Consider the following 12,595-nt stretch of genomic DNA (forward strand, 5'->3'; position numbering starts at 1 on the left):
CCTCCTATTTCATTACACAGAATATTAACAAGACATTTACTGAAGAGTAGAGATTTAATTAATAATTTTTACCGCTACATCAAGGACTATTCTTAAGTAAGACGTGTTTTATTTTTCCCTGTAAATGCATGGCAGTGATATGACAAAGTCATGGTTGAAAAGGTACATAATCTCTTCATATTATTATGAAAATAGTTTTGATATCAGAGACCACTGAAAGGGTCTTGGGAGCCTGCCAGGGGTCCATAGACCATATTCTAAGAACTATTAAAGGGTGTGATTTGGTTATATATTTGAATGCAAAAAATCAACATTGAGACAAATTTTTATTTTATTATTTATTTATTTTTTTCTTTTTTGAGACAGAGTCTTACTCTGTCACCTGGGCTGGAGTGCCGTGGTATCAGCCTAGCTGACAGCAACCTCAAACTCCTGGGCTCAAGTGATTCTCCTGCCTCAACCTCCCAAGTAGCTGTAATTACAGGCACATGGCTAATTTTTTTCTATTTTTATTAGAGATGGGGTATTGCTTTTGCTTGGGCTGGTCTCGAACTCCTGAGCTCAAGCAATCTTCCTGCCTCGGCTTCCTAGAGTGCTAGGATAACAGGCATGAGCCACCGCACCCGGCTGAGATAAACCTTTAATCTTGCTTTTCTTGCCATTGAATTCGAGCGAAATTTCCTCTGTGCACAGCTACATTTACATTAAAGTTTTTAAAAATATGCCATAGACAAGAATTTTATGGTAATTTAAGTGTAGAAATGAGAAAGAAATCTATATGTTAGTTTGTATATTAAGTGTATTCTGGTTTCTTTACTACCTAACCATAGGGAAACAATCAAGATTAGAATAGAATTACCTGGCAGCAGATGTCTGTGGTAGAGCCCAGGCAAAGAGAAATATTAATAGGTTTCTACCCAGCCTACATTTCCACATGCTGGGCTGGTATTGTGTTTTGGAATCACCCAGGAAGCTTTTTTTTAAGTATAATGTTTAAGCTTCATCTACACTACCAAAGATTCTGTTTTAGTAATTCTGGCAATCTGGTTTCTTATTTTGTTTTTTAAAAAGCTCTCCAGTGGTTGTGATGGTGCAAACCAGCTTTGACAATCTCTTACCTGGGATATTTTTACAGGTATAGTGAGAAAGCTTTGAATTTGAAGAAATTGTATCTACAGTCTTTCATCTGCTTATAGGCTCTTGTTAAAGTTGTCAGGAAGGAAAATTTAATATTTCATCTTTTCTCCTTCCCAGAATTTGATCCTCCAGCTCCCTTTGTCACTCGCTTTTTGAACACAAGAGCAATGAAGGAAACCTTTAAGAGCTACATGGAATTGCTTGTTAGCATTGCCTTGGACCCTGACACAATGCAAGCCTTAGAGAAGAGCAATGGTACAGTTTGCTAAGTAGTACTTTTTGGTAGTGCTTTCTGGATGTTTTTTAAAAAATTCTTATCTGTTATATGTTTATGTATTGCTGCTGTAATATATACTTATAAATTGTCAGGTAAATACATAATATCTTAATTCTAAAAGATGGTCATATCTTTTCATGCATTATCTGAATATTTGAATAACTTTATATTGAAAGTATTTTTATTGCTTTCTACTCATAGAAAAATTATATGGCTGCTCATCAGTTTCTTTCTGTTCTAGAATATATGTCATCCTCATAGTATTACACTAACTATCTGTATTATATGGAAGATCTGTATGTCAATATATTCTGTTTTCCAGTAATTAGAAAGATGAGTCAGATGATAATGGTGTAAAAATTAAAATTGTATATTTGTATCTTTAGTAAAGGATAAATCACAGAGAAATTATTTTTTAATCCATTAGTATTAAAATAATGTATGTATTGAATTAGAGCAATTAATATTCCTTTTACTCTTTTATTAATTTTTTCTTATTGTAACATAGGGATGAAATCAAATGAAATAAACTGGCACAATTCATAGATCTAACATTGCTCAGTAATATTTACCCTTCAGTTATAATATTATTCACCAAAGCCAAGTAAAAGAAGGAAAGGATTAATGAGCCAGTTTCCTTTAGTGTTTTTCTATCAAAATGAATTGTACAGGTATAAGATCAAAAGATAGTAACAAAGAGTAGTCAGTAACAATATACTTCAACAGTAATGCCTGATAATATAGTTATTCATCACTTAATGATGGGGATACATTCTGAGAAATGTGTCATGAGGTGATTTTTTTTGTTGTGCTAATATCATAGAATATACTTACACAAATCTAAATGGTATAGCCTACTCTGCTCCTAGGCTACAAACCTATACAGCATGTTACTGTACTAAATACTCCAGACAACTTTAACACATAGTAAATATTTATCTAACCATGTTTAAACATACAAAGGTCATAGCATTCTGGGAGGCGAAGGTGAGAGGATCGCTTGATGTCAGGAGTTCGAGACCAGCCTGAGCAAGAGTGAGACCCCTAAAAATGGAAAAAATTAGCTGGGCGTGGTGTATGCCTGTAGTCCTAGCTACTCGGGAGACTGAGACAGAAGGATCGCTTGAGCCTTGGCGTTTGAGATTGCTGTGAGCTAGGCTGACACCACGGGGCACTCTAGCCCAGGCAACAGAGCGAGACTCTGTCTCAAAAAAAAAAAAAATTGGAAAAGGTACAGGACTAATGTGGTATTACAATCTTATGGGAGCACTCATACTCGGGATCAGTTGTTGCCTGAAATGAAATGTCATTATGCAGCACATGACTATATACTGTTTTGTTATTTCCACATATTTATATACATATTATTCTATTTTAGCTTCAAATCAACGTGGCCATTTTATGGATAAAGACTGGCTCAGAGAGGCTAAGAGACTTGCTTAAGGGCTTGCAACTTGTAATTAGCAGAGGTCTGGATTAAAATCCAAAGTCTTCTAATTTCTGATCTGGTGCTTTTCTTACCATATAATCAGAGACAGTAATCTGTATCTCAATCATTTTAGAGTCATGTGGAGCTGGAAGGGACATTAGAGATTACCCAGTCGAAAACATGTATTTTGTGGACTAAAGTTCAAAAGAGATTAAGATTAGATGTATTTCTTAAAGTTAGAGAACAAGTTAAAAGTTGAAGAACCATGATTAAAACCCAGTTATCCCAGGAGCTGGGGACCACCAGGTTGCCTAAGGAGCTATGAACCAGCCCATTTTGTTTTTCTTTTTTTTCTTTTTTTTTTCCCTCCTCTCCCTTCCCTTCTCAACCAGCCCATTTTGGAAATGGAGCAGGTCAAAACTCCCATGCTGATCAGTGGTGGGATCACACCTGTGATAGCCACTGCACTACAGCTTGGGCAACATAGCGAGACCCCATCTTTTAAAAAAAAAAAAAAAAAGTTAATCCCCCAGGTCAGCGGTTTTGCTATTAAGTGTTTTCTCTCTCACTCAGAACTCCTTGCATCATAAAATATATACCTCTTTGTAATTGTCATTTCTAGGTAGTTATATTTTGAAAATTTTTGTATTGCTTATCAGTATTTTCTGATTTTTCTCCATTGAGTATAAGGGGAGGAAAGAAATTTAAAAGGTTATATTTAAATATAATTCACAAATATTTAAGACTTGTTTTTGTGACATGTAGATGTAGTGTTTGAATAGATTTAATCACTACTAGACAGATAAAATTAAACTCAGGTGTGTTGCAGCAACCTTAGAAAGTGTTCTTTTTCACTAAGGACTTTTTCTTCCATTAGAAGCATTCTTTCCCAGGTTACTGTGCTTGTATTTGTATTGCAACAGTCATTTTATTCGGCTATGAAATTTGTACCCTAGATTCTGAGGATTATATGTATTTTTTTCAGAAAAGTCATTAAAGTCAATTAGCATTATAAAATGTAAAAATTATTCTGATAAATTGAGAAATAGTCTAATAATCTAAAATATATAATGCAGCACCAAAATTTATACTCTGAAAGTGTTTTCTTAAAAGAGCTTAAATTTCAGACAGGTGAAGTAGGAAGTAAAAAGCTTCAAGTTAGGAATCTTTGTTATAATTTTACTCTCCCCTCTTCTAAGATAACTGTTTTCACTCTTACTTTTTTTTTTTTTTTTTTTGAGACAGAGTCTCGCTTTGTTGCCCGGGCTAGAGTGAGTGCCGTGGCGTCAGCCTAGCTCACAGCAACCTCAAACTCCTGGGCTTAAAGGATCCTACTGCCTCAGCCTCCCGAGTAGCTGGGACTACAGGCATGCGCCACCATGCCTGGCTAATTTTTTCTATATATATATATTTTAGTTGGCCAGATAATTTCTTTCTATTTTTAGTAGAGACGTGGTCTCGCTCTTGCTCAGGCTAGTTTCGAACTCCTGAGCTCAAACAATCTACCCGCCTCGGCCTCCCAGAGTGCTAAGATTACAGGTGTGAGCCACCACGCCCGGCCACACTCTTACATTTTTAACACTGGGTTTTGATCATTTTTCTTCCCCTACTTTTTCTTTGCTTCAAATTATAGTGAATTAAGAATATCCTTTGGTCATCATACTCAGTGTTTTATAAAATTTGATATTGGATCAGTTTGTATTTTGTAATACTCTGAGTATTCAGTTTGTTCAGATGGTAAATGAGGTCTGGACAAATTAGGCTGTTTGCCCATTGATCACATAGCTGCCATCCATCAATTCTAGTTCAGGTGAAATCCTAGTTCTAGTTCATCCGTCAGTTTCTAGTTCAGCTAAAACCCAGGACTTTTGACCCTACTACAGAGCACATTCTATCATAATACCAAGCTGTCTTTTTCTCACTTGCTATTATAAACATACTTTTCAAGTTAGCCTTTGTTCAGAAAGCTTCATGTCCAATTTTTTTGCAAGTAATACTTTACATAAGCCAATGAATTTAATGTTTTTTAATGTATATTTTGAGAAAAGTTGGATTTTTACAAGTTTTTCTGTTGACAGTTTATCTTATTAAATTATAATATTGTTTCAGATGAGCTACTTTTACCTCATATGAAAAAAATAGATGGCATGCTAAATGACAACCGAAAGAGACTTCTTTTGAATCTTCATTTGGATCAATCATTCAAGGTATTTCCTTCCATGATTTATTAGCAAAACTCAGTGGCAGTCATAGTCTTAAGTATAACAGGAAGGAAAATTTATGAAAGTCATTCTTTTACAAAATTTTTTGCCTAATAAACATTTGGTTTTTATTCATTGTGAGTCTGTTTAGCTTGTCTTTTTAGTGCTAATCATTTGCTTTTCTCTTCTTAAATTCATTTTTAAAGCACTTACGTGTATCTGTTATTCATTCTATAAAATAATTTCCAAATGCTTTCCAAAACTATCATATTCAAATCTTGTTTTTCTTTTAAATCTTTTCAAAATTTTCACATTTCATGTATGATTAAAATTAGCCTTTTCTTAGTGCAGTTATTAAAATTCCCTTTACTTACCTGGTTTATCCAATAATTAAGGAAAAATTGATTTTCTTATAATGGTAGGAGGTATATAAAATTTTGTTAATATATTTTGACAGTATAAATTGGTTTTTGTGTTATCAGAAATATACTAAAAAAGTTAATCGAAACTCAGAAAATTTATTATAGTAGCAACTTATTGATCAAAAAATTTCTAGTTTTTCTTATTCAAAGTATTACATCACCACACCTAGAATCATTTGAGTTTATCTACTTTGAGTAATTTTTTTTTTAATCACTTCTCGGCCTTTTGGCTAAGATCAAGTGTAATTAATGGTGACAATATTATAATTTGTATAGCTTTTTCGAATCTTATTTTATGTGAATTCCACATAAGAGTAAATATTGACTTCATTTAAATTAGGAGAAAATTGAGGCCAAAGTCAAATGACAGTAAATTGTACTAGTAGTCATATATTCTTCACTGCAATGCACTTGACGGTAAAATTATCAGTTTTAGCTAATCATTTTAGAAATGTCAAACCAGTTCTCCAATAACTTGTATTAAAATAAACTCACCAGTTGGAATTTAATAGGCTCAATAGATATTTAAAGCTTTTGCAATAGCTTATGATGAACAACAGAAAAATTAATTTTCATATAATTATTTTCACAGGAAAAAAGATTTCTAATTTTGTAAAGTTATTAATTCTGATAGTTTTCATATAAAACAATTTGCCTTTCAAAGCCAAATTACATAGTATTAAATGTTAGAATAATTTGAAGTAAAGTATTACAAATAGTAGATTTTTTGTTCTTTAGAAATAATCAGCATGATTTCCCCTGATGATCTTGATAATTTTAGGGGTGAGTCCTGAAGCCTTTTGAAGTTAATGATCCTCTGTCTTCTCTGAAATCCATGTACTTGAGATCATCTTAGGCATCTTGTACTTATTGGAAAAATTTAAATTTTCTCTTTTTGTCTCCACTGACCTAGGATGTTCATTGTTTCCAAATTTAGAATCCATTTTTAGTGTTTTATATTCCATTTGTTGTAAATAGTAATTCCGCATCCAAAATTTTCAAGCCTAGGCATGTAAAAAGCACAAATAATCTGAGAATGTTACGAAGCTAGAAATTGATGACACCTCACTCTAATAGGAAATGCCAGAAGTTTTACTATTTCTATCAAATGAAATTTAGTTCCCTCCTATACTCATAGTAAGAAAAAATTAGGTTATCTATTTTTTTTAAATGTGCTGTTTTCAGGCTCACAATACAGGTGCTTGGAAACAGTGTAAGAGTTTGACAAAAAGTGCCTTTAAAGGTTGTAACTGTTTATAAAACAGTTGAGCTCATCAAATGAGTATTATATTCTGAATCATAAATATGGGAGCATATCAACTCTTTTACTGTCAAGATAATAAATGATGTTAGCAGCTGAATTTAATTTTATAAAGCTACAACCAAACTAGTTAAATTTAGCTGTATGTATCATTCAGTTATTTTTTGTAACTTTTCATGTCAGGATGATTTGCCAGGTAGATAAGGGCATCAGTATGCCAGTGGTTTTTAAAGAATATAGTGGAATAGAAAAATTAGCTGGGCATAGTGACATGCACCTGTAGTCCCAGCTACTCAGAAGGCTGAGGCAGGATTTCTTGAGCCCAGGAGTTTGAGGTTGCAGTGAACTATGCTGACGCCACTGTACTCTGGCCCAGGCAGCAGAGCGAGACCCTGTCTCAAAAAAAAGAAAAGAATGGAGTGGAATTGGTTTTGCCACATGGCCACTATATTGTCAGTGCTAACTATGTTATTGTGGTGAGAAAACTCAACAAGCTGTTTTCAGACCTTATCTCACAAGTACTTCTGCAGTCAAAAGAAGCAAGAGAAGTGGTGCAGCCAGAGAAGCATTGCAGTGCTTCTTGTTCTCCTCTGTCCTCATCTTCATCCAGGGTCAGATGACTTCTTCATAGCAGGGCTCAACCATATTTCAGGGGATCAGCAGTTGCTAAAGTGATTGAGCTTTGAAGAAACTTATATATTCCCTCTTTCCCCTGCTTTGAAGCCAGAGAGGCATTACTGTTAATAGAAAGAACTCTCTGCCTTGTTCAAGATCTCTACAGTGTGGTGTGTTATTGCTTAAATAAGCAGGGTATAAGCTTAGCCCAGATTCAAGCGATGGGGAAATAGATTCCACATTCCACAGGAGTAGGTACAAATTCTGTTTAACCCCCTGACACATGTGTATGTGTGTGTGTATGTATATTTACACACATCTCATTATTACACACACACTCTGCATATATGTATTTGTGTGCGTGTTTCTAAATTTTGAATAACTGGAAGTAGTTTAAGTTAGTTTCCTTCTAGTGTCAATTATTTTGCTTCATTGTTTTAAAGAATGCTTTGGAAAGTTTTCCTGAACTAACAATAATTACTCGAGACTCTAAAGCAAAAAGCGGAGGACCTGCTATTTCTAAAATCAAAATGAATGGCAAAGCTTATAATAAGAAAACCCTAAGGACTTCTAAAACAACCACTAAATCTGCACAAGTAAGTATATGTTGATTAATGTAATACCTTTTGTTAATGCAGTTCCTACTTAAAACATTGAAACAAGCAAATATTTTACTGTGTTGTCATTAAGTGTAAAGTGTTTTCAGGTAGGAAGAAACAGTTCTGGCTTGAGGAACAGAGACTTGGTGTTGTTTATTGTTTTTCTTCACTGCCTAGCACAGTATCTGGCATATAATAAGTGGTCACAAATTTCTTAAATAGACTAATAGGAAGAAATCAAAATAGACTAATAGGAAGAAATCATCCCATGTTTGTGTTTGTATATTTGTATGTAGTTTTTTTAATTGACAAAAATTTTATTTATCATATGCAAAATGTTGTTTTGAAATGTGTATACATTGTGGAATGGCTAATTCAAGCTACTTAAGATATGCATTACCTGTATATATATTGTTGTAATTGGATTCACATGCACACAGATATGTATTGAATCCGTAAGAGGATTCAGTATTTATTTCATATCTGCAAAGTCATTGAAATTGGAGTTTGCTTATCTTCAAACATAGTGTAAATTATGGAAAACAGTTTGGCTTCATAGAAGCTCCACATCAAAAATGTATTCTGTAGAAACACATTCACAAGTATATAAAAATGTATGCCTTTGGTCACTGCAGAATTGTTTGTAAAAGCCCTCAAGTTATGTACCACCAGTATGAGGCTGGATATATAAAGAGCCACCCAGACAATGTAATACTATGTACTTTTTAAAAGATTCATTCATTCTTTCCAGAAAAATTATTTGAGTGCCTGAAGTGTGCCACGTACAGTTCTAAGTACTAAGGGTACAATAGCCAATACCAGTTAAGTCCTTACCCTCATATAATTTACGTTACAGGGTGAGGAAGGGACAGATGTATGTAATAAATGGAAAGATAGCTTTTAGTTAGGTAAAAAGCAAGTTGGAAAAAGAAGAAAAGTTGCAGGACAAGTTGTATAGTATGATTCCCTTCCCATTATAAAATTAGTGTTATTAATATGTGATACATAGGGGGAAAACATGAAAGAATATATAACATGCTGTCAGCCTTGTCTATCTCTGAAGTAAGAGATTATAGGGAGCTTTTACTTTATAAGACATCCTATATGTTTATTGTTTGAATTTGTCTATAATGTTTAATTTTTTTTCAAATAGTGCATATTTATATTCAGGAAAAAGAATTAAGATTTTAAAATGCAATTTCAATTTTTATTTTCAATAAAAATATTAATACAACTGAATACCTACCCCTGTAAGTCATTTCCAAGATTGCCATTGAGACTTTTGATCTAGTATAAAGTGTTCTTGGCTCAGATGTTCCATGAAATATATCTATAAACTTTTTTCTTTTTGTAGGAGTTTTCTGTTGATCCAGAGAAAATACAGTTGTATGCTTTGTATCATTCACTGCATCATTATAAATATCATGTTTATCTGATATGTAAGGATGAGGTAATTTCTTGTCATTTATTTAAAAGAGAAATGTATGTTTTTCTGAACTTAAAAGAGACTCCAGCTATAGTATTTTTGAATGTTTTTAAATATAATTATAAAATATGTGTGTATATATTTTGCCCATACAATACCATACAATATTTTGTAAATAGTCTAGATGATTTATTGTTCTGAGTCTCCATGCTATGTTTTGTGCTCAGATTAATCCGAGACTCACAACCGCTTGTAGGAGCTATCATTGGTAATGTTTTTAAGCTCTTAGTGCTTGCTTTACATTGCCATAATAAATGATGTTTTATTGCATTTTGTTCTCTCATAATGTATAATGATCCTGCTTTAATTCAATTCAGTCATTGTTTTCATATCTCACTGTCTTTCTTCTCACTAGAATGGCCTCATCCCACTTAATTGCAGAGAAATGGGGTTTTGTGCCTTGACATGGAAAAATGAAAGTTAAAATTTTATGTATGATAACAATGCCACCTTGTGGATGGGATATAAGGATTAATTTTCTCAGACAGGTTAAATGGTTGTAGGTAGTACTACTTTATTTGACTAGCACTATCATTTTAATTAAAAAGGATTAAGTTGGCCGGGTAAGGTGGCTCACACCTGTAATCCTAGCACTCTGGGAGGCTGAGGTGGGAGGATCGCTTGAGCTCAGGAATTCAAGACCAGCCTGAGCAAGAGTGAGACTCCGTCTTTACTAAAAAAGTAGAAAAAATTAGCCATATGTTGTGGCATGCTCCTGTAGTCCCAGCTACTTGGGAGGTGAGGCAGGAGGATTACTTGAGCCCAGGAATTTGAGGTTGCTGTGAGCTAGGCTGGCGCCATGGCACTCAGCCTGGGCAACAGAGCGAGACTCTGTCTCAAAAAAAAGAGAGGGTTAAGTTGGCCCAAAGCTATACCAAATGTGTTTGACAATAGTCTGGTATGGAAGGATGTTCATAAATCTAACTTTATGTAGCAAAGGAGAATCAAAGATGGTGATGCAAAATATGTTGACTAGCCAGGCACAGTGACTCGTGCCTGTAGTCCTAGCTGCTTGGAAGGCTGAGGTGGAGGATGGCTTGAGCCCAAAAGTTGGAGACCAGACTGGGCAAAATAGCTAGACTGCATCATTACAAAGAAAAAACAGGAAAAAATTTTTTGACTATTTTTTACTATGCTCTGAAATGCAGAATTGACCCCAAAATTTGTCATTCAGCTTTTCACACAATTGGAAGAAATTGAGAAAATCTGAAGCACTTTTTCTAGCCTTCCTTTTTGCCCTTGTGGAGCCAATGATGAGAGGAGCAGATCTCACCCAAATTTATGTGAAGTAATCATTCTCCATGGATGGGATTAAGAAAAAAATAAAAGATCAGTACTTGTAGGTGAATTAATAAATCCTCTTTTCATTCAAGATATAGAAAGAGTAAGCTCTTGTGAAGAATTTCAGTATAAAGTGATAAATATAAGCTAATGTTGCAATTTTCTTTATTTTAGATTTCTTCAGTACAGAAAAAAAATGAAGATTTAGGACAGGAGGAAATTGTTCAACTTTGTATGAAAAATGTAAAATGGGTGGAGGATCTATTTGAAAAATTTGGAGAACTTCTAAATCATGTACAGCAGAGATGTTCCTAACATTTCCACAAAAATCCCATCTTTTTTATAGCACTAATGAATAGCGGATGAGGGGTGGTCAAAGATAATCAGATGTCAAGCAGTGGTCTGGTGCAGGCCTGCCTGCTTCCATCATGGAATCTTCATCATGACCTCTGCTAAAAGACTGTGGTGCTGCCAAGGAAGCCAGTCCTCTGGAAATGGACCTGAATCCCACCACATTTTTATCCTGATGAATGATTTTTCTATTTTGTAAACCATTGAGTAACTGAGTTTTATTTTCAGAAATGTTTTTTGACAAACGATGAAGCATGCACTAAATATAATTTTTTTTTATTGCTAGAGAAATAACACTTAAGTAACTTGATTATTTTTTTCTGACTCTGGCTACACACCAGAATGAAAGAGAGGTGGCAGAAAGCATATGTTTGTATTCCTGTCTGGCCACAGAACCGAAAGTATTGTATGATACATTATGTAAACAAATCTGGTGTGATGTGACATCCCGTATGAGAATATCATCAATTTAAAATATAAAATTCTGAAGCTGCATTCTGCTTTACAGACTCCTTTTACTCTTAACATGTTCAGGAAACTGGATGTGGAATTGGTGCAATTCTATGACTGCTTTTTGTGTCAAATTATATTGCGATGAAAAAAACAATGACATACTATTTTCCCTATCTCAAAGAAAAGTATTTTCGTTTATACTGTGTTTTTTCCTTTGGAAAATTTTCAATTGTACATTTTATTTCACTAATAGTTGTATTTTTCACAAGGGAAATGTGGTTATAATTATGTTTGATGTATTTGTACTTCACTTTTCATTACTTTCAGTAAATCTTGTTTAGTTATACGTTGAATTTCTATTGTGAATTCTATCTTGAGGTAACCATTTTTGTTCATATACATTTGCTTCAGTGTTATCCAGAATATGCATTCAGTACTAGAATTAGCTTAGCTTTATAAGTGGGGCTGTGTTAAACACTGCAGTACTTTTCTAATTCATAAAATAGATTTCTTCCTAAATTAGCACTTGATCAAGTGAATTGTCAAGGTAAAAATCTAACTACATTATACATTTTTGAAGAATAAAATTGATAATTAGACTATATGCACTGTTAAACACAGCTTACTTAACTCTTAGAACTGGAAGTGGTAGAGCTCTCCTTTTGGTGCCTTTCCAACCTTTATACACACTATTGTAGCTTTCTTAAGTTTGATAGCTCACATTTCAAGTAGTTTAGCTGAGACAGTGAATGTATTAGGTTCAACATGACTTTGTGGTTTATTTGCGTTTGCCAACAGGATGCCTTATTTGTTTGAGAAAAAGATTTACTGGTATCATTTTAAACTATCTCCTTTTTTAGGATTGTAAAGAAGTGGTTAATCATCATACTTTTGTTTATTTTACCACCATTTAGTGCCTTATGTCCTATCAAGAAAGCAGTGTTACTGCTCAATTCCCAAATAAGACACACTTATGTAGATATTGCTATTGTCTTGATTCTCAGTTAACAGGCCAACTTCTTATACTTAAAACTTCAGTAAACTGGCAAAGAATTAAAGATAACATATGACTTGATTTGAGAA

The 12,595-nt window shown here is 33.8% G+C and overlaps 1 protein-coding gene and 1 pseudogene across 1 annotated transcript in view; both read left to right on the forward strand.

The window, feature by feature from the left end:
* Nucleotides 1–9,676, forward strand: part of QSER1 (glutamine and serine rich 1) — a 75,486-nt gene extending 65,810 nt beyond the window's left edge. Inside the window, 5 exon segments of the mRNA XM_045557748.1 lie at nucleotides 1,255–1,392; nucleotides 4,953–5,050; nucleotides 7,786–7,938; nucleotides 9,296–9,484; nucleotides 9,486–9,676. Coding sequence (XP_045413704.1) covers nucleotides 1,255–1,392; nucleotides 4,953–5,050; nucleotides 7,786–7,938; nucleotides 9,296–9,484; nucleotides 9,486–9,542 — 635 coding nt within the window. The 3' untranslated portion in view covers nucleotides 9,543–9,676.
* Nucleotides 5,677–5,791, forward strand: LOC123643005 (annotated as a pseudogene).
* Nucleotides 9,677–12,595: the final 2,919 nt, after the last annotated feature.

Source organism: Lemur catta, chromosome 7 (genome assembly GCF_020740605.2).
Source record: "Lemur catta isolate mLemCat1 chromosome 7, mLemCat1.pri, whole genome shotgun sequence".
NCBI lineage: Eukaryota > Metazoa > Chordata > Mammalia > Primates > Lemuridae > Lemur > Lemur catta.